The 22,375-nt window shown below is 40.1% G+C and overlaps 2 protein-coding genes across 3 annotated transcripts in view; both read left to right on the forward strand.

Annotated features, from left to right (window-relative positions):
* The first annotated feature begins 1,979 nt into the window (after nucleotides 1–1,979).
* dcps (decapping enzyme, scavenger) lies at nucleotides 1,980–5,544 on the forward strand. The gene is made up of 6 exons (XM_047353865.1): nucleotides 1,980–2,256; nucleotides 2,570–2,720; nucleotides 3,202–3,347; nucleotides 3,435–3,548; nucleotides 4,798–4,908; nucleotides 5,032–5,544. Exons 1-6 carry the CDS (start codon nucleotides 2,053–2,055, stop codon nucleotides 5,296–5,298), a joined length of 993 nt encoding a protein of 330 aa, XP_047209821.1. The 5' UTR covers nucleotides 1,980–2,052; the 3' UTR covers nucleotides 5,299–5,544.
* A 5,896-nt stretch (nucleotides 5,545–11,440) lies between these two features.
* zgc:66433 (uncharacterized protein LOC321250 homolog) overlaps nucleotides 11,441–22,375 on the forward strand; it is a 63,837-nt gene continuing 52,902 nt past the window's right edge. For both annotated transcript variants that reach the window (XM_047353814.1, XM_047353815.1), the window contains exon 1: nucleotides 11,441–11,834. In XM_047353814.1, coding sequence (XP_047209770.1) covers nucleotides 11,770–11,834 — 65 coding nt within the window. In that variant the 5' untranslated portion in view covers nucleotides 11,441–11,769. The remainder of the gene's footprint in view (nucleotides 11,835–22,375) is intronic.

Consider the following 22,375-nt stretch of genomic DNA (forward strand, 5'->3'; position numbering starts at 1 on the left):
GGAACATTGCCAAAATTAGAAATATCCTATCCAGGAGTGACGCTGAAAAACTAGTCCATGCATTTGTTACTTCAAGGCTGGACTATTGTAATTCTTTACTATCAGGATGTCCACAAAATGCAGTTAAAAGCCTTCAGCTGATTCAAAATGCTGCAGCAAGAGTTCTGATGAAAATTAAAAAGAGAGATCATATTTCTCCTATTTTAGCTTCCCTTCATTGGCTCCCTGTTAAATCCAGAATATAATTTAAAATTCTCCTCCTCACATATAAAACCCTTAATGATCTAGCTCCATCATACATCAGAGATCTGATTGTTCCATATGTTCCTAACAGAGCACTTCGTTCTCAGACAGCAGGTTTACTGGTGGTTCCTAGAGTCTCTAGAAGTAGAATGGGAGGCAGATCCTTTAGTTATCAGGCTCCTCTCCTGTGGAACCAGATCCCAGTTTTAGTCTGTGAGGCAGACACCCTGTCTACTTTTAAGGCTAGGCTTAAAACTTTCCTTTTTGATAAAGCTTATAGTTAGAGTGGCTTAGTTTATCCTGAGCTATCTCTGTAGTTATGCTGCTATAGGCTTAGGCTGCTGGAGGACATAATGACCACTTTCACCCTCTTCGCTACATTTTCATGCTACTCCCAATTTTTCATTATTTGCTGTTATTTCAGCTTTTAACTCTATGTTCTCTATGTTTTTTCTCTACCTAGAAGTTACGTCTGACCTGACTCCGACACTAGCTGTGGCCCCTTCCTGGAGGGAGACATCAGCTAAGCTGCTGCTGCCAGTAACTTAATGCTCACCTTCTACCAATGATCCACATGGCCCTGTCTTTCAGTGTTTAACCCTATTTTTCTCCTAGACGTAGCTCCTGACTGAGCTTTTACTGTGACTAACTGTATGTGCTCTCTCTCATACTCTAAACTTGAAAACTGGCTCAAAGTTTATCTGTTTTTTCTTCCGAGATGAAACCACTACAGGAGCTACATCCATTAACATTTACTTTTCCTTCCCATAGAAAGTACTCCTGGATCAGTGCTTCTGTGTTCTTTCTCTGTCTCTGCTCTGTTCTCTCAAACCCCCAGTCGGTCGTGGCAGATGGCCGCTCACACTGAGCCTGGTTCTGCTGGAGGTTTCTTCCTGTGAAAAGGGAGTTTTTCCTCTCCACTGTCGCTACATCCTCATCCAGGAGTGACTGCTACAAATCTCTGACTCGATGCAATCTGCTGGGTTTCCTTTGATAGAAAAACGTTTTACCAATTTAAATAAATTACTGAATCTGACATTGTTCAATGATTAGGATTAATTGGATGTATGTACCTGACTTGAAATCTGTATGATTCGATTTAACTGACTTTGTGAAGTGCTTTGAGACGACATGTGTTGTGCATTTGTGCTATTGAAATAAAATTGAATAAAATTGAATTGAACTGACACTCTCCCTCGGTTAAAGTCTAGACTCAAAACCCATCTGTTCAAAACTGCTTACATGCTATGCTTGTTCTGTTCTGTAGGTCTTGTAATTTTGTGTTTGTTCCTAATTTTTTTGTACAGTGTCCTTGAGTGTTTTAAAGGGCACTTTGAAATAAAATGCATTATTATTATTATTAAACAATACAAACAAATATGCATTTAATTTATCAGCTAAATATTTAGAGATCAGTTAAAGTAAAAAAAAAAGTTAAACTGCCATTTCTTTTTACTTTTATTGGCTGCCAACGGTGGTGATTTAAAAAAAAAAGACTGTATATGTTTTCAGTTATAATTAAGAGACTAATCGTTTTCTTTGAATATATGAACGGTTTATTTTTTATTTGTTTAAAAAAAAGGTTGTATGTCCATTCAAAGCACACAAAACACATTTTAGCCGCAATATGTGTGTTTATTTTCTTTTCAAATAAATACTGATATATTATTGCTATTTATATTTTTCGCCAGGTGTTTTACTTAAAAAACAGATACTCCGGTTTTTCTGTCCTGTGTTGAGTTGAGTCCTGTGCGGAGTGAGACCTGCTTTCAGACGGAGACGATCTTTGGTCGCAGCAGCGGCTCAGACATGGCGACCGTCGCGGCTAAACGTGAAATTTCCAGCGCTGAAAACGACGAGTTATCTCGGGAAGCCAAAAGGCCGAAAGCGGACGACAAGAATGGAGAAGAGGGTGGAAATGAATCTGAATGGGAAAATGTTCTATCTACGTTCACAATGTCCAGCGTGTTGAGTGATTCTGCCCGGGAGAAAATCATGTTCGTCCATGGAAAGGTGCTTTAGTGAGGGATTTTAGCGAACATCGCTTCATTTATAAAAAGCGTTTGATCTGTTTTGCTGAGACAAGGAGCTGAAGGTCGCTTCATTGGCTGAAGTGGGATTTTACCTTTCATGTTTGTTCGAAGCTGTGTGATGAAGTTGTGAGAAGGCGGCATATTATCCACTTCCGGTTTATTATTTCAAAATAATAGTCTGATCTTGTTAGGTATTTGTACTGATTTATTTTAAAGTGAGTGTGATGGATACTTGTGCAGTTATTGCCAGCGCAGCCAGGCAGAAATAGAAGTGTTGAACATGTCGTCTTCAGATTGCTGATCATGATGCTGTGGTGGTCCTGGAGAAGACCCCCATCAGAGAAGACTCCCTGGCTGAGCTCTTCAGAGGCTCCAAGCTCAGGCTGGAGCTGAGAAACGACATCTACAGCTCCTATCGTCTCCAGGCCCCCCCTCACCTCAATGGTAAAGTTCATGAGAGGCTACAGTGCGTCAAAAAAGTATTTACACCCACACAAAGTAGTGCAAAGTTGTGAAGAGACTGAAATTTTAATCCACAAAGTTGCCCAAACTCAGCCAGATTGATTAAAGAGCTTCTGTGGACATCAATTTTCAGGTCTTGCCACAGATTCTTAATTTGAGTTTGGTCCAGACTTTGACTGGGCCATTCTACTGTATGAAGATTCTTTGATCTAAACCAATCCATATTGTGACTTTTTTTTTTTTTTTTTTTTTTTGAAGTCTGAAAATCATGCATCATTTCCTTCCATGTCCTAATCCTCCCTACTTTGTGTTGATCCATCATATAAAATCCCAATACCATGTGAACACTTAATAGTTGAGAACACTTTTTCAAGGCACTGCTAATGTGTTCGTTAGTATTTTAAATTCATCAGGCCTGCTTGGTCGTGATTATCTGCTGCTCCGTTTCTCTTTCGTCTTGCAGAAATCAAGACCACAGTGGTGTGTCCAGCCACAGAGAAGCACGTGAAGAAGTACAAGCGGCAGGAGAGTTTCCTGGTGGAAGAGACGGGCGAGGACTACCGCTCCATCACTCTGCCCTACATTCAGGAGCAGAGTTTGAGCCTGCAGGCCAGTGTCCTGAACCTGCCGTCTTCTCTGTTCCGTTTTACAGTCGGGAGTAAATCGTAATCATTTACTTTTGTCTTCCTCTTCCAGTGGGTCTACAACATCTTGGAGAAGAAGGCAGAGGCAGACAAGATTGTTCATGATGATGCAGACCCTGAGGTTGGGTTTGTCCTGCTTCCTGATTTAAAGTGGGACCAAAAACAGGTGAAATACCAAACCTTCCCTGGCGACTTTGCTATATCGCAAAAAAACAGATACCTGCAAAAAGAAAGTCTGCCCTTTAGCGCCGTCTATTCTTGGGTGACAGAATCACTCACAGCAGTGAGCTTTAAATCCAAACCCAAATTTAACTTTACAGCTCCAGGTAACACATTGGTTTTGTACCTACTGTTATGATGATGGATGTTGCTTCACCTAACGGCCCTAACTTCTCCATAGTCCCCTTTTTCGCTATGTTACAGGACTAAAACGTGTAAATACATCCTCATTAGCAAACAAAATAAAGTTATTGTGATTAAGCCTATATACTTTTAATCAAAATCTTCAGACCGAGACAGAAATTTGCATTTTGGGCTGCTGGATTTAAGTTGAGCTTCAGGATCATCCTGAATAGGGGGGGGAAAAAATAAAAAAATACGTAGATCTTAGCAAATTGAGTAAGCAAATTATAAACGACATTAAACCTAAGTAGGACATTTATTTTTCCTTCATTGGAGCAATAAAAGATGATCTAATGGTGCCTATTTTTTTCTTGCTCCATTTGTTTTTGAGGCTCAGCTAATAACCTTGTTTCAGTCCAGCGGTGCAAAGTGTTTACTCATAGCTGTTTTCCTTCTTAAAAAGATTTAGTTCAATAGTTTATACCTTGGGTTGATGCTGTCTGAAATCAAAACAAAGCCAAGCGTACAGCGCCTCAACTTCCAACCCATCTTGTATTTGAGGCTGTACATACATCATGGTTAAAAGAAGGTTCTCTCACTAATCTACATGTCAGGACATATTAAAACTGGCCTGTTTAGAGCTAAAAGTATGCAAACACATGCTACAGATTCCAAAATGTTCCTCTTCAGTAAACAAAGATGAAGTGAAAAACTGGATGGAAAAACTTCATACATAACTTCCTATTCACCAGCCTGAGGAACCACCGTTTTTTCAGGAATTTGAAGTAGTCGTTTTCTGTTTTAGTCTCTTACGTCACTTTTAGTTACAACATATAGACTCTTATTTTCCCGGTCATTCTGTTGCAGCTACTGTATTTTTGGGATCATGGTCATGTTGACGACCCAGTTTGGGCCCAGCTATTCAGATGAGATCACACTTGACTCTGGAATACTTTGGTTTACAGAGGAGTTCATGGTTATCACTGCACGGTGCAGAAGTCCTAATTTGAGCTATCATCAAGAGATGGAATAGGCCACTGTCAAGTCTCTCACAATAATTGGTGCTCTTTCAGGTAGATGACCTATACTTGATTGCTATAGTTCGTCAGAAAGACATCAAGAGTCTTCGAGACTTGTCATCGGAGCATCTCCCACTGCTGCAGAACGTCTTCCAAAGGGGAAAGGTAAGCTTTAAACGTTCTTTGACTCCCCCTAGTGGAGTATTTTTGTGTAGGTAGAACAGAAATGAACTTATAAGTGATTTAAAGCAATTCAGCACAAAAACGCTGATGGTATCTTTGATACAGGAGGCCATCCTGCATCGCTACAACCTTCCAGCCAGCAAGCTGAGAGTCTACCTGCACTACCAGCCCTCCTACTACCACCTTCACGTCCACTTCACCAAGCTGGGCTACGATGCACCGGGCTGCGGCGTGGAGCGAGCCCACCTCCTCTCAGACGTCATACAGAACCTGCAGACCGATCCGCAGTTCTACAAAAGCCGGACACTGCACTTCCCCCTGAGGGCAGACGACGGGCTGTTCAGGAGGTTCAAGGAGGCCGGGAGGCTCTAACAAGGTCGACATTCCTCATTCAGGTGTCAGAGCACCTCCAGGGATTTCTTCTTATGGCTTCTGGGAAGGAGCAGAGGTCATTGAGTGCAGTACTATTTAAACAAGTAACCTTCTTCTGATTCCTGTTGATGTTTTTGTATTTTTTAAAGCTAGTTTGTAATTGTGGATAATGTACTCTTTGAATGCTTGTTTATTTTAATCAATTTTACATTTTTCTTGGCTGAATTAAAGTATTTTACTCATGAATTTTCTCTTCTCGATCGTGCTTCAAAATGTTAAAGAGCCTCTAAGACAGAAGTGGCTTCAGTTTTCAGCAGACTGAGCTTTGACAAATTTGAATTGGTTTATTAATCGGAATGTTTTATGGGTTTATATTTTATTTAAAATAAATTGCCTCCCTTTTTGATCATTTTGATTTTTCTACATCCTGATTGCAATCAGCCGTGGTAAATAACTGGATAAAGGAAGATGTTTGGGGCAACCAGGGTCCAAAGAGCTCGTCACATGGAGCAATTAAAGGAAAAAGGTGACCAAGAACCTCATGGTTACTAAGCTTTTAGACATCCTTTGAGCAAATGGTTCTGGCTGGAGAACCATCATCTTAGACTGATGTGTCCAGAGTGAGTAGCCAGAAGTCTTTCCTTATTGCAGAACACTTTAATATCTACTTGGGACTGGCAAAAACACCCAAAGGATTCTCACATCATGGGGAACACATTTATCTGGACTGCTGCAACCATCTTTGGCTTCAGTTTGACACATTTTGTCTGGAGAAAATCAGCCTATTCTAGACTTGCCCAGTAAGAACCCTGGCTTGACCCTGGAAATGTCTGTCTACCTACCGTCCCCATCCAACCTGACTGGGCTTGAGATGATTTAAAAAGAACATTGGCAGGAAATCCCCCAGTCCAGTTGTTTAAAATTGTTGCATCATACCCACAGAGATTCAAGACCAACCTCTCTTCAGCAGAACATCTCTGCTGGAGGTGTTTTGTTTTAATGTAAAAGGCCTGAAACTAAATGTTCCGATTCACAAAGTTATCTAACATTCTGTTTACACTTTCTCATTATGTGGTCATGGAGTGGGGGTTACTCAGAATATAAAAGAATTGAAATGACTGTAGCATCAGGCTGCAACACCGACATACCTTCTAAAACAACTGCAGGTCCAACTCAGTATTGTTGGATATCATTAAAAATCTGAGTTATGTCAGCGAGTCCATTTAAAAAAGTTAAACTCGTATGTCCATGTACTCTACAGTATTTGCAACCTCACACTTGGTTGGGTCTCCTTGTGCATAAATTACTGCATCAGTGTAACATGACATGGAGACGATCAGCCTGTGGTTCTGATGAGGCGTAATGGAAGCCCAGGTTGCTTTGATAGTGGCCTCAAGGTCATCTGTATTGTTGGGTCTGGTGTCCTTCATCTTCCTCTCGACAATAAGCCACAGATTCTCTGTAGGGTTTAGGTCAGCCCCAGTTTGCTGGCCAATCAGGCACTGTACCATGGTCATTAGAGCAGATACTTTGGGCAGTGGGAGTAGATGTCAGGTCCTCCTGGAAAATGAAATCAGCATCTCCATAAATCATCAATGAATGTAGAAATTTCACCCTTGACCCTAAGCAAGTTGCGTTCTGAGCCTATCCAATCCTCCTCCAGACTCTGGAACCTTGATTTCACAGTAAAAGGAATATTTTCTTTCACCTGAAATATGACCTGGACCACTAAGGAACAGTCCAGTCCCTTTTCTCTTTAGCCCGGGTAAGGCATTTCTGCTGTTTATTTTTGGTTCAGGTGTGGGTTAACACAAGGAATGCCACAGTTGTAGGCCATGTCCTGAACATGTCCATGTGTGGCGGCTCTAGAAGCTCTGAGTCTAGCTGCAGTTCACACCATGTAAATCTTTTGAGCGGGGTTTGCTTCATAATTCTTAAAGTTGTGGGTATCCTTGTTGCTTCTGTACCTTTTGCTTCCACCCAACTTTCCATTTATATGCTTGGATACAGCACTCTATGAACAGCCATTTTCTTTAGCAATAACCTTCGTTGCTTACTCTCCATGTGGAGGGTGTCAGTGACTGTCTGTTAGACAACTGTCAAATCAGCAGTTGTCCTCGTGATTGTATGGACCATAGTAATAGTAATAATATAGACTTTATTGATCTCACAATGGAGGAATTGTCCTCTGCATTAACTCATCCTTTAGGAAGCAGTGGGCTGCCATTATGTGGTGCCCAGGGAGCAATCAGGGGCTAAGGGTCTTGTTCAGGGAGCCAGGGTTGCAGGCTGTGGGGTTTGACCCAGGGTACTTGTGGCCTCTCTGGGACGAAAATGCCCTGCGCTCTAACCAGTAGGCCACCTATGCAACCTGTCTGTAATTAAAAACTTATTTTGGTTTAAAATGAACAGAAATTAACACTTTAAACGCATTACTCTGTGTGTAATGAATGTATAGGGTGTTATTTTCCATTTCTGTACTAATTTACTGAAACAAATTTCCTTTATTAAGAATATTTTCATTTATTGAGAAGCACTGGTAAGCTTTCGGGCAGACTGCTGTTTTAAAAGTTCATTAGGCATCTGGTAATGCTTTGATATTAAGCCTTTTACGGATGTTTTAGCATCTTCACAGAGCAAAGGCTGTGGATGGCAAAATGCCACACAGTCTAAAGTTTTCTAAATTTATTCAAACAATATTTGATTTTTATTTGATTTGATGTATTTATTATGGTATGGTGCCCAGCCTATAAAGGCTAACAAGGCAGCAAATACACAAACAGGAACACCAAGCCTTTTAGATCCTAAGTTTATATGATTGTATATTCAAAAACACTTTCTCAATTAAAGTGCTGAGAGAAAGCCAATACCAACACTAGGTGTCAGTGTTAAGCCTTTCATTGTAGATCAAAAACTCCACTCTGATTTTGGGTTTGTCTGTTTTTAGACCAGAGAGCAAATAAAGACTTATGTTAAACTATTACAGGTCAAAAACAAAGGCCGTATAATCCACACTCACCCATATGTAACAGGGGTCAGTTCAGGCCATACTTTGGGTACTTGTATCAGAGTCAGCTAGGTTAGTATCCAAACGTCCTTCCCCTCTTTAAGTTAAAAGTTAACTCTAAAACCAATACTTATATATCGGTAAGCTATAGCAGTTTACATATTTTACCTGTTCTCACATGAACTTGTTTCTGTTGCTCAGACTTGATTCAGGATTTAGATGTTTTGTTATTAGATTTTTTACAGAGGACATTGGTCCCTTATCTCATCTAAAGTGTGATGGGTGGTGTTCTCTGCTTTGTGTTTAAGGTGCTTTCACGTCTCCTCTGTAAAAACGGTTTCTAAGGAGCCAAGAAAAATATGCCCTGCAGGTATTGTGTTCTGTTGGAACCTAAAGAAGCTCACTGTTGTTTGTTGAGCTCTCCACAAATATCTGATCTGAAGGATGGAGAGGAGGGGGAGTGAGAGTGGGGGTGGGGGAGGAAATGCAAATCAGAATCAGAATCAACTTTACTGTGCACAAACAAGGAATTTTACTTCAGATTGCATTACTCATCTCATATATCAGTAGCCATAGAAAGCTAATTCTGTGTTTTTCCCACTTGTCGAGATACATCGCTCATATCAACACCACCAGTTGGGTTGGCCTGAGGTTGCAGGAGGTCCAAGGCCCATTTCCATAATAGGCTTTAGCTCTAAATTCGCAGCTCAGATCTGGAAATGATGTCACACTCAAGATGACAGCCTTCTGGTCAGGAAAAAATGCGGGATTTGCTGATTGTTGAGGTGCTAACTTATATCAGCAATACAAGCTAAAAGCAATATGTTCCTCTATTTGATGCAATCAAATACTAAACTAACACATAAAAAATAAAGGTTGTATAGGACTGTGTGGGCCACTGGTTTAATAAATACTGCAACATTTTAATAGTGAAATAATGCTACTTTTACATTAGATACTGAACTTGGGGTCGTTCCGTATGGAAGCAAATCGTTACCATATTTCAAATGAAAAAGCATTTCCAGAAATGCTTTTTCATTTTAAGAATGTGGCTGCATTATTTGACCCATAAATAAAATTAGTAATCAATCATCCTATTTGAATTTTAATTTTCTTCTTCAAGACTGCTCATTCTTTCACTTAATTAAAATGAAAAAGAAAAAGACATTTGAGATTTATTTTTCAAAATGTATTCCAGCAAATAGATACCAGAATTCAATTTGAAATGTAAAATTTGAAAATGAAAAAGCATTTCCAGAAATGCTTTTTCATTTTAAGAATGTGGCTGCATTATTTGACCCATAAATAAAATTAGTAATCAATCATCCTATTTGCATTTGCATTTTCTTCTTCACGACTGCACATTTTATGCCATAATCAAAAAGAAAACAAAGCAGACATTGCTTTTTCGTTTTCGTGGTCTGCCCGCAAAGTACTGCCCAGAACTCGAAAATGAAAAAGCATTCCGAGCTGCGGTCGCAGCAGAGTGACGTAAGCAGCCGCTCTTCCTCAACTCCCTGCTGACCGAGCTACCCAGCTTGTTCGGTAGGGGGCGCTGTGCATGTCTGCATTGCATTACATTGCAAACGTGCCGAGAAATTGATTGAATTGCAGCAGGGCCGAGCTCAATTTGTGGCAGTGGCACAACCTGCCGCAGGGTGGCACGGGATCCCGCGAAGATGCCAGAAGGTGCCAGACCGGCCGTAAAAGCTTGCCAATGCGGTTGCCGCTGTTTTTGTGGAAGCTGATACTGATTATCGGCAAATGGGATATCATTGTTGTTATAGCTTGTTACCTTTAAATAATGATTTAATTATTGATTATTATTTAATAAACAGCTTTAGACCCATAACATAAGGTGATTGTATTTACTTGACATGGAAAATAAATAGCACTATGTGTGACGTGCTGAAAGGATGACGAAGATTTATTGCACAAACAGCCGGTTAATTATAGAGCACGAGCGGCTATTCTGAATTGTCACTCACAGAAAATTATAAATAAATGCTTAAAAACACGCTGGATGTCCCAGGCCATAAGGATGCCACAAGGATGCCACAGCCTGCCACCGGAACTATACGTTCTGCCTGTCACTGCCACAAATTGAGCTCGGCCCTGCTGCAATTCAATCAATTTCTCGACACGTTTGCAACGTAATGCAATGCAGACGTGCACAGCGCCCCCTACCGAACAAGCTGGGTAGCTCGGTCAGCAGGGAGCTGAGGAAGAGCGGCTGCTGACGTCACTCTGCTGCGACCGCAGCTCGGAATGCTTTTTCGTTTTCGAGTTCTGGGCAGTACTTTGCGGGCAGACCACGAAAACGAAAAAGCAATGTCTGCTTTGTTTTCTTTTTGATTATGGCACAAAATGTGCAGTCATGAAGAAGAAAATGCAAATGCAAATAGGATGATTGATTACTAATTTTATTTATGGGTCAAATAATGCAGCCACATTCTTAAAATGAAAACGCATTTCAGCAAATGTGTTTTCATTTTCAAATTTTACATTTCAAATTGAATTCTGGTATCTATTTGCTGGGGTACATTTTGAAAAATAAATCTCAAATGTCTTTTTCATTTTCATTTTAATTAAGTGAAAGAATGAGCAGTCTTGAAGAAGAAAATTAAAATGCAAATAGGATTATTGATAACTAATTTTATTTATGGGTCAAATAATGCAGCCACATTCTTAAAATGAAAAAGCATTTCTGGAAATGCTTTTTCATTTTCAAATTTTACATTTCAAATTGAATTCTGGTATCTATTTGCTGGGGTACATTTTGAAAAATAAATCTCAAATGTCTTTTTCATTTTCATTTTAATTAAGTGAAAGAATGAGCAGTCTTGAAGAAGAAAATTAAAATGCAAATAGGATTATTGATAACTAATTTCATTTATGAGTCAAACAATGCAGCCACATTCTTAAAATGAAAAAGCATTTCTGAACATGCTTTTTCATTTGAAATATGGTAACTATTTGCTTCCATAGTTCCGTGGCCTCCAAGTTTCCCATTAAGAATGCTGTTGGATTTCACACCGGGAATATGAGAAATCTGATTTCCACTTATAAAGACAATAACATTACATACTTTGGAGAGTTGGGAAGGAGCATCAAAGTTTTATTTTTTGCTTGCAAGTAACTCAAGGAGGAAAAGCTTATACTTTTTTTTGTACATTTATCTACTTGTTTGTGCATACAGCTGGTTCATTTGCCAGCTGTTCATTTCATATTTCAAGTCCTCTTTTAGCCATCAGGGGTCCATAAACAGATGCAAAGTTCGCTAGTACGCTAGTAAGGTGGAAGAGTCCGATACACCTTTCTTTAAACAAAAACTTTTCGCAAATTAATAATTTCTCCAAAGTAGAGGGGTTTCCGTGGCGGCCCTGAACGCAGCAGCGCGGAGCAGAGGACGCCAACGCAGGACTGAGCCAAATAATCCAATCATCAGTCTACAAACCGCGCTGATGTCTTGGTTCCAGTCTCTGCGGGATGACTTTACTCTGAGGCCGTTTGAGATTCAGCACACACCGTGAGTATTCGCGCTTTTCAGTCGCCTCTTCCAGCCTTGCTTTTGGACTGGCTGGGTGGTGTTTGATTGATAATAAATCGATTCATGTATTTCATAAAGTCCATCGCTGTCATCTGCTGTTGTCTGTGGACTCTGTTTGAATGAGGAAACGCTTGTTTTGCTGTCTGGCTCCCACTTTTAGCAACACTCAGTAGAATATTTTCTTTTTCTTTTGAGATGCTGTTGCAAGTTGTTTCCATATGTTTCATATTATTTTACTTACAATTCCTTGTAAATGTTTTCATACCCATTGGACTTGTTCACATGTTGGCACTTTACGACCACAAACTGTGTTTCTATTAAGGATTTTAGCCCAACACAAAGTAGTTAATAATTGTGAGGCTAAAGGAAATGTATACATTTAGAACAACTTTATGCTGCAGTTCCAGCTGCAGCTGTTTTGGGGTAGCTTGTTTCTAGCTCTGCTCATCTACACAGTGAAAGTTTCCCACATTCTTTACAAAATAGCTCAAGCTCAGTCAGCCTGAATAGGGTTTGGTTTTAGCTGTTTTGGGTGTATGCCTCTAGCAGGTTTTCTTCCAGTAAAGCCCAGGGTTTAGCTCTGCCCATGCCCCCATCAAGTCTGATGTTTCACAGCCCACGCTGAAGAAAAGCATCCCACAGCATGATGCAGCCACCACGTCATCTCATGATGGTTATGCCATGGTCAGGGTGATATGTCGTGTTAGTGTTCTGCCACACATGGAGATTTGCATAGGCCAAAAAGTTTAGTTTTGGTCTCATCTGACCGGAGCACCTTCTTCCACATGTTTGCTGTGTCCCCTGCATGGCTTGTGGCAAACTTCTTCTGGTTTTCTCTACAACTTCATCCCTGACCTGTCTGCTGTGTTCCTTGGTTTTCATGATGCTGTTTGTTCTCTAACACACCTTTTGATGACTTCACAGAACAGCTGGATTTATACTGAGAATAAATGACATAAGTGAACCCTATTTAAGAATTAAATGATGGCAAATGGCTGCGCACGTTGCACTTTTCACAGGTAAAAACCACAATGTGCTTTACACAGCCTTAAAAATGTATGTACATCTAAAAAAAAAAAACAATAGACACAAGAAATTGTAACATGTACAGTGTGGTGGGGGGAGGCAGAAAAAACAAAACCATTTACAATGTAAAACAATGCAAACAAGTCATTCGATCAGACCCTAGCGAATTAAAAGCTGCTTTTTAAAAGATTGAACTGAATCAAGGCAACACATTCTATAACCTGGCTAATTTGGACTGAATACAAACACAAGCAGCACAGTTTGTTGCATGTAAAAATGTTACTTTTGAAAACCCAGAATTCTTTTCCGTTCACCATTATTCACTCCTATGTGTTTGTGTATCACATTAAATTCCAATAAAATAAAATGTCACAAATTGGTTTTAACATGACAAAATGGGAAGGATACGATATGAAAACTTTGCACTGCATATTTAACTGTTTTTCTTATTTGGTTTAATTTTATTAAGTTTAAGGTTTGGCTAAACTAGAAATACATTTCTGTCAAAACTGATCAACATCCCTCTCAGTCAAACCTTGTTTTTCCATCAAATGATTGAACATTTATTATTCCCACTATGACCAGTTCTAACTAAATTTGACTTGATGAGCTGGAATTTGAACACGTTTAAAAGGCTCATTTACTCTGCTCTGGCATTTTCTCCACTGTAACGTGGTAATTTCATTGAATGAACACATCTACCCCAACTAAAATGCAAAATCATTGTTGGTGGTCGGCCGTTACAGCGCTGCTGTGATGTCAGACCTGTGAGATCACATAGTCAGTCATTCTCCAGCGTAACACTGTGTGTGAGTGTTTGAGCTCAGTGTTTGCTGGAGGCAGGTCAAGGACGGTTCAGATTAAACAGTTATCTTTCACAGTGTGAGAACTGCTGTAATCCCGAGCAGAGACATTGGCTGGTTCATGACGGCGCGACACTGCTTGTCTGCCGGTGGGACGGTTGATGATCTCATCGTGTAAAACGTGATAGCAGGGCTTCTTTGTGCTGTAAGTAACAGGGACAGGCTGTTAGCGAAGCTTACCATAGTCTGAATAGTATGTATATTTTATTAGTCATTGGGAAGAAATGGATTTAGACTGATCTCAGAGGGACATGGGTGCTTAGAGGCCTGATCAGGTCATGTGTCAGCAGTGAGTCTGGAGTGGTGTTCTGCTCTCTGTGCCTTTGCTGTTCACAGGATGGTCTCTATAGCTCAGTGTTTTAGGGTTGTGTGCATTATTGCACAAAGAATTCATTCTTACCAATGAATGTCCAAACAAGGTGTCTCATGTTATGCTTTGTTGGCTGCAGATTAAGATTTATGGCAAAGCACAAAAAACCATTAGTTTGGCATTATAGATGTAAAGACAAAGTAGAATCCAACCTGGAACTCAGTAGGTGACCAACTGAAGGATGGCGTATCTCCTGAGATCTTGTGTCACATCTTTTTAAAGATGTGATTTTCAGAACTGTTTAGCCGCTGTAGATGGTGTTGGATAGGATGGACTCCATGAGTAATGCCTTGTCTCCAACCTGTTCAGGATAGCTCCTGAAGGCATTGTTTTGGAGAAGAGGGTGTCTGATTTGAAAACCTCAAGGTTTCATCTTTGGTTCTGTTGACCTCTTCAAGCTAAGACCAGCAGCAGGCACTGTAGCGGTTCACTGCTGAACTTTAAGTCTGGGTCTGTGGTTCTTAACCATAACAAAGTGAACTCTTCAGGTTAAGTGTCAGATGGCGATTTATCAAAGCAATATTTGTGGACAAACTGTGTCGCAGTCCTGTTGTTTGATGATCAAATGCTTTTAATTTAAATTGCATTCACTTTATTGCCCAAAGTATTGGGTCCCAAAACTAAATCAATGAATTCTGGTGTTCCAATCACTTTCATGGCTGCAGGTATATAAAGTTTGAGGTGACTGGCCTGCACAGAGCCTCAACCAATATATCCCGAATATATTGCAATACCAGTGTGCAATATTCATAATCCCAAAGGATTGTTTGGAGTGCAGTACTTGTTGGCTAATACATTCCAGGTATTATGAACTTGCATTTTACATGCTAATGTAGTATTTAGCCAGTTGAACAGAGTCTCACGGCAGCAGATGCTCACTTATTGTCATCGCAGTATTTACCATTATTATCTCCATTGCAAGATTTTCTAATGCAGCCCAATTGTTACTCTTCTCATTCGAAATGATTTCTATGTCTTGTTTGCACTTTAAAGCCTACGGCTGGTGGCTCACAGAAACAATACATAACCACTACATCACTTCAACCTACAAAGCTGGCCTGTGAATTCTTCACTTGACAAGTCAGGAGTGTAACAGAGGCAGGTTGACCTCCATGCCCATCTCCACATTGGTCCTTTCACATATCAGATGGAGATTTCAAAAAGGTGTCTTATTCCCACCTGAAAGTGTTTTGTGACAGGACTTGGGTGTCTTGATCATTAGTGATAGTAGGATGGACCAGGAGAGGGATAAGCTGATTGAGCCTTCATTTGTGGTAATGCATGCATTGCCTCACTCTGTTGCTTTAAAGAAGGAGCTTAGTCAAAAGGTACAATTTACTAGACGTTTTTACGTTTTACTAAGAGGAGACCGTGGGGCAGACCCAGATTTTGCTGGATGGAATGTATTTCCCTTCTAGCATGATTCCCCAGACAATGCACAAATATGTGAAGTTTTCAATAAATAATTGTATTATATTGGGTTATTATTGGCATTTGTGAAGCTCTATTAAAAGTAATAGGTACAAATTGTGTCTTTGTGACAGACTGCTGGTAACAAAGTGCTTTAGATCCACTTAAAAATTGGTGCTTTGCTAAGTTGTCTGCTATGTAGGCACAACTGTAGTTCATCATCTGTGTTTCTGAGCCTTTTTATGCCTGGGTGATTCATAGGTCAGAGTTAAGTGCAAACATATAAAACATTCCTTTGAATATTCCCAGGTACTGCACAGAAGACGAGTAAAAAGCACCAGTTTGCAGTCACTGGAAATTAACGGGAATGTCATCGTCCATGGTAACCCCAGTCTGAATTGATTATAAGGCTCCGTGTTGATCTAATACGAGTTCTGACAAAGCCAGCAGAGATCGCACTGGAGCAGGTCATACAGGCTTTAATATGCCTGCTATGTGGGCTCTGTCTCAGTTGTTTCAGTATTGATCTAATCATTGTTTCCGAAAAATGAGGCACAAACACTTTTTTTCTCATTCTGCTCATCAGTATTTAGGCTGATTGTTAAGAAATTGTCCAGTTAAGAGCTTATTGTGACACAAATGTAGCCTTTGGTTGTACTAATTCTCATTGAGCACATTGATCAGAAATGGTATGTAAAACCATTCAGTGCCTTACAAAAGTATTCATACCCTTTGAACTTTTTCTCATTATTCCAGATTACAACTGCAATAGTTTTATTGGGATGTTACATATATTTGTATTCAGTGCTGCTAAGTCAGTACTTTGCAGAACCATATTTCACTGCAAATACTGTTGTGACATGCATCCACCACAGTTCTAGACAGGGACATTTTTGCCAATCCTTCTTACAAAATACCTCATTAAGATTGTATGGAAAGCTTCAGTGAACAGTATTTTTCAAGCCTCGCCACAGTTTCTTAATTTGAATTTATGTCTGGACTTTGACTGGGCCACTTTGCGCTGTGTCCTCTACAAAACCAGGAATCATTTTTCTTTCTGCTTACAACCAGGCACGGCTTTGATGGTTTATCACATAAAAAAACAATAAAATACACTAAAGTTTTTGGTTGTATATTGAGAAAATGAGAAAAAAGTTAAATAACAATGTATGTGTTGTTGGACATATAATTTATAAAAGGGTGAGTGTACTGACACTCTCCAGCTGCAGTTTGAGGATTCTTGCAGGTCATAACCCAGTCATGCACTTTGCATCAATTGCTTGTGGGTCTCCTGTTGCTTTAACACACACAAACATATATGATGGGTTTAGTGAATGCAGGTTTGAGGTGAAGAAAAGAGTTTGCTTTTTTATCGACCCATAAAGCTCAGCCGGGGCCCGAAATGGAGGGAAAGCAGAGGAGATCTTGACTCGTTCTGTGTGTAGTTTCTCGCCCACACACCATCCAGTGCGGTAGGGTTTGGGAGGGAGTATGATTACAGGCCTATTTACATTACAGCAAAGAGCAACAGGGAAGACGGGAGTGAGATTGGCAAATGAACGAGACGGGGTGGAGGATGGTTTCCAGATGTGAGGTGGAATTCAGAACGCTCTGGAGCAACTCCCCTCCTCTTCCTCTGCGTCAGGATCTGGAGCGGACTGTAATGAAGCGAGTATGATCTACAGAGAAATCACAAAACAGAGGAGAAGGATTCACTCTGCAGGAGGCAATCAAGCAATTCATAACTTCAGTTAGCTTAGAGATATACAACATCCTTTACACAGGTAGCGCAGCCATGTTAACAGCATTTTTACAGATCATGGTCATTTTTCAGATATGCAGATTAATTTAAATAAACTACAGAGAGTATGTCATTTTAGTTGTATTATGCAGATGTGTACTCACTGATTGTGTTGTTTCATGCATCTTGCAACTAAATCGTTGGCCTTATGTTGGATAAATTATGAGGAAAAATGTTGTGGTGAAGGAGAAACCAGAGGAATGTGCAGTGTTGTGAGGGATAGAGATAAAGAAGGCTTTAAAGGAATGCTAGCACCACAGGGAGATAGGAAGAAGTCATTTGAGTCACCACTTGCAGTATTGTCTGTATAACATCCAAACAGGATTGTGCGTGGATTATTCCTGATTCAGCTCATAGAAAAATCACAAGTGGAATATCTCCGTTCCATCTGGTCTGAATTGTTCCAAGTGTCAGAAAAGCGTCAGAAAGTTGTGTATCTATATTAAAGAGACCGGGCCCGGGATGTATGGCCTTTGTCACAGTCGCTCATGCTTTAACTTGAAGTCATAATGTCCAAACCAAGAGGTGATTATTTTTTTTTTACCTGAAACAAGTCTGTTAAAGATGGAAAAAAAAGTCTTAAAAATGTATTTAAAGTAAGGTTTTACTTGATGAATACTGATGTCTGGTCTTTTCAGGCCTCACTTGCTCATTCCAAATTTGTTCAGATTTTTTTTTTTTCCTTTTTAAATACTTTTGTGTGCATAAACATATTAATTCAACAATCAAAAGAAACAAACATTGACCATAAAAGACCAAAAAACTGGTTTCATGATTGAAGTGTTTTTTCACCATTTGTGCATTTCTTTATCTGATTTTACTTAATTACACAAAATACATCAAATAACAAACTGTTGGTGTGTAACATTGGATATTTCAGTTTTGTTGTATTTTCTAATCAGAAAAAATAAAATCTAAAATATTTATTTATTGCTACTTTAATCTTGAGACATTAGTAAAATATAGGATAAAAACCCCTAAGAAATACTAGAAGATTTCAGGTACTTTTTAAATGGAATTGTATACTTTTGGGTCATTCTGCACTTTATTAGAATAACACAGTTTAACAAGCTCATATCAGCTGATAATAGTTAGTCAGGCTATCTTCTCAGGTAGCCTTCCTGCAGTCAGCTGCCTAACAAACATGTTACTTTTAGCTCTTCAAAACAGTATAGCTGAAAATAACAGTGATGGGCAGAATCTTCCTCAGTTCCCACTCCATGACTCTCCATGTTTTTTCATGACCAGATATATTTCTAAACAGCTGAATTTGTCTTTTTGTGTAAGACAAGGGTGAATGTTATAGAAGCCTTCGTCCAGCCATCTGACTGGTGGTGGAGGAGGAGCTAAACTGCTTCATACATCTGGAGAAAACTCTAGTCAATGCGATGTTTCTTTGGCATCTAATTCAAAGGACTTTATTGGTAGAAATGTTATGGCTGAAAATGTTTTGTGGTTTTTAAACTGTAACATCTTAAAATCTGGCTAATCGTTCATACCTGTAACTAGAGGTTGTAGAATGATCTGTTATGACCTCTTCCTCAGTAACTCATGTCACCGGAAATCTAGTAGCAGCTGCCAGCAGAGGGTGAGGATTTTTCCAAAATACTGTGGATCAGCTGCAGAGTTGTGGTTTAATGCCTGACATGACGGTAACTGTAGTTTAAAAACACAAGAGGCTAATTTACAATTTTTTAATTAAAATAAATTCAGTTTTTGTAATTTTTTATATTAGTTCTGAATCTAAATTGGAGCATAACTGTTACAGACACAATTTAAGCTCCTGCTCTGTTATCGCTTACATTTTTCCTTAGAGCCCAAACTTGTTAGAATTTGCCCCCCTCCTGATCTTCTGTATTTATGGTTTCTCTCTCTGTTTCTCTCTCAGTGGCTCCAGACTGAGAGTTGTTCCAGGAAATACCTAAATCCACTTTTTTTCTCTCTCTCTCTTTCTGAAGGGAAACTGGCCGACATTCCTCCTGGCTCTGTAAACAGAAAGTCATGGGACTGACATCTGCATATACACATGTATAAATGTGTACTTGAACAACTGCGTCATTTGTGTGGATCTGTTTTAACTTGCCAGCATTGAGAAATTCATGCGCATCCAGAGGTGTTGGCTGGGTGTGTTTTTCCAAACCTTCCACCTGTTTGGTAAAGTGGTGGATAATTAGCAGCCAGGTGGTTCAGATATTGCAGCAGAGGTTATAAATCTCATTCCTGTTTTGGCTTTGGATGAACGGGATATTTCTTTTATGAGTTATAATGGCTTGCAGAAATAGTCAAACGTCTTGAACTTTTTCACTATTTTTCGTGTTACAACCACAAACTTCTATGTATTTCATTGAGATTTTATCTGACAGAGTCACACAAAGTAATGAATAATTGTACAGAGGAAAGAAAAGGATGCATGGTTTCTGAAAAGTGTCCCCAAATAGAATATGAAAGTATGGTGTGCATTTGTATTCCTCCTCCATTACTCTGATATAGTTTAAATGATGAAAGCCACTCTACAAAGAAAGCTATAAGAAATCATTAAGACATGTAGGGGACAAAGCAAACACACTGAAGAAGGTGTTCTGATGAGATGAGAACAAAATGCAACTTTTTGTCCCACTTGCAGAACTGACACTGCACACCACCCTGTACCATCTATACAGTGCAACATGTTGGTGACAGCATCATGCTGTGGAGATTTAAAGCTGATTAGAGTTGATGAGGATGTGGTTGGAGCTAAATACAGGACAAACCTAGACAAAAACCGGAGGCTGCAAATACTTGAAACCATGGCAACAGCTCACCTTCCAGCAGCTCAGTGAACCGAAATATACAGCCAGAACTGCAATATAATGGTTTAGATCAAAGAATGTGTTTGAGTGGTCTAGTCAAAGTCCAGATCTTAATCAGATTTTCCATCCAGTCTGACTGATCTGGAGCTATTTTGCAAAGACGAATTAGCAAAAATGCAAAGCTGGTAAAGACATACCACAGAAGACTTGCGGCTGGAATTGTAGCTAAAGATGTTGACTCAGGGGGGCTGAAAATAAATCTAAATATGAACCTCTGATTCTGCTGTGTGTGTAAATAAGCAGCAGTTCCAAGTGCTGCCTAGTTGTGGCCAAAAAAATCAAAAACACGACATGAACATTGATTCTAGGGGACACCGTAGCTTCAATATGCAGTACTAAAAGCATTGAATTGATTGGCCTAAATAAGCCACTGTTGAAGTTGAACCTTTCAATGAAAACCGAGATGAAGGATGCCAGCTTGTTGGGTTTTAGGAGCAAATCTAACTTATCAAAAGGTGGGTATTAAAAGTGAATCCTCTATGTTTGATGGGGATGATTAGGTACGTCTACTCAGCAGCTGCAAGCGACTTCTTCTGGTCTTGAAGACTCAGGCCGTTCATACTGTTTTTAAATGTGAGGTCCCATTGTTAGTAAGAGGAATACAATCAGTGAGGAGGGAATCCTTCGAAACCTGGTAGTAATCTGCAGCAAAGCCGGTGGGATACTGAACGTACCAGTGGACTCACTGACTAACCCATATATTAGAACCATGAAAATCCTCCATCAGCACTGGGTCTGCCTGAGATTAGGCTTGATGGTTTATTGGCTTTGTCACCTCATAAACTCAATATTGTGTGTGTGTGTGCGTGTGTGTGTGTGTAAGAGAGATTTCTCAATCCCAGCATGCCAAAACCCATTTGAGTGACTGTGTGTTTGTGTTTTATGCTGTTGAAATGGAACTGCGGGGTTCTGGAACTGATACATACTGTTTCTATTTTCTCCTAATTTACACTGACACACACACATGTCCACACACAAGCGTCCACACACATGGATTCTCATGACTTGGCTTCAGCTTGACTGAAGCAAAAGCTAAATCCCTCAGACAATATTCAGTCTGGGCATGTTGGGATTGAGAAATTAATTTCACTGTCACCATTCTTCTCTGAATGGTTGGATGATTCATGAGATTTTAGTATTTTTCCAGGTTTTTGGGGAGTCAGAGTTTCAGTGGTTGCTAAACTAAGATAATGCTGTTTAGAGAGCTTAGAGGTCCAGTTGGCTGGTGAAGTGCTGTTTTGCTCACTGAATAAATCTGAATAAAACTTTGACTTGAAGGCTCATTAATATTTTTTTTGGGTTGTAACATAACACAAATCACAGTTTGCGAAGTACATTGATTTTGATGTTGCAAATCTTGATGAATATTTCTATTTTTGGAGACATGTTCTATGGTCTTATACTGTTATAACCTTCCTTACTTTTGGAAGAAAAAGTGGAAAGCATAAAGCCCGAGAACCCCATCCCAGTGGGGTGAAGTCGTCAGGTCCACAGCATCACATTGTTGTGGGGTTTAACTACAGGAGGGATTGATGCTCTTCACGTACTAGATGGCATTAAGAGGAAAGGATTATGAAGGAAGTTGGTGTTGGGCACAAAGGGGTCTTTTGGATGGGCAATGACCCTAGCATGCAGCCACATTTGTCACAAGTGACTAAGGATAAAAAAACAAATGTTTTAGATAACAAATCTGTGATCACAGTCTTGTAGAACATTTGTGGGCAGAAATGAAAAGTTGTGTGTGAACACAAGGCGGCCAACAATGTGGGTGGGGAGCTGCTGACCTCGACTGGGGACATTATCGGCCGGTGGAAGGAGTACTTCAAGGAACTCCTCAATCCTGCCATCACACATTTCCTGGTGGAAACAGAGGCTTGGGACTCGGGGTTGGACTCTTTCATCACCCAGGCCGAAGTCACCCAGGTGGTTAAAAAGCTCCGCGGTGGCAAGGCTTCAGGGTTGGATGAGATCCGCCCTGAGTACCTCAAGTCTTTGGATGTTGTGGGGCTGTCATGGTTGACATGCCTCTTCAACATTGAGTGGCGGACGGGGACTGTGCCTTTGGATTGGCAGACTGGGGTGGTGGTCCCCCTACATAAGAAGGGTGACCGGAGGGTGTGTTCCAACTAAAGGGGGATCACACTCCTCAGCCTCCCTGGTATGGCCTACGCCAGGGTATTGGAGAGGAGAGTCCGGCCGAT

The sequence above is a fragment of the Girardinichthys multiradiatus genome, chromosome 23, assembly GCF_021462225.1.
Source record: "Girardinichthys multiradiatus isolate DD_20200921_A chromosome 23, DD_fGirMul_XY1, whole genome shotgun sequence".
Classification (NCBI taxonomy): domain Eukaryota; kingdom Metazoa; phylum Chordata; class Actinopteri; order Cyprinodontiformes; family Goodeidae; genus Girardinichthys; species Girardinichthys multiradiatus.

Coding starts and splice junctions, on each gene's coding strand:
- dcps (XM_047353865.1), top strand. CDS start 2,053: ATGGCGACCGTCGCGGCTAAACGTGAAATTTCCAGCGCTGAAAACGAC. Junction 3,348..3,434: donor AGCAGAGTTTGAGCCTGCAG/GCCAGTGTCCTG, acceptor TTCCTCTTCCAG/TGGGTCTACAACATCTTGGA. Junction 3,549..4,797: donor TAAAGTGGGACCAAAAACAG/GTGAAATACCAA, acceptor GTGCTCTTTCAG/GTAGATGACCTATACTTGAT.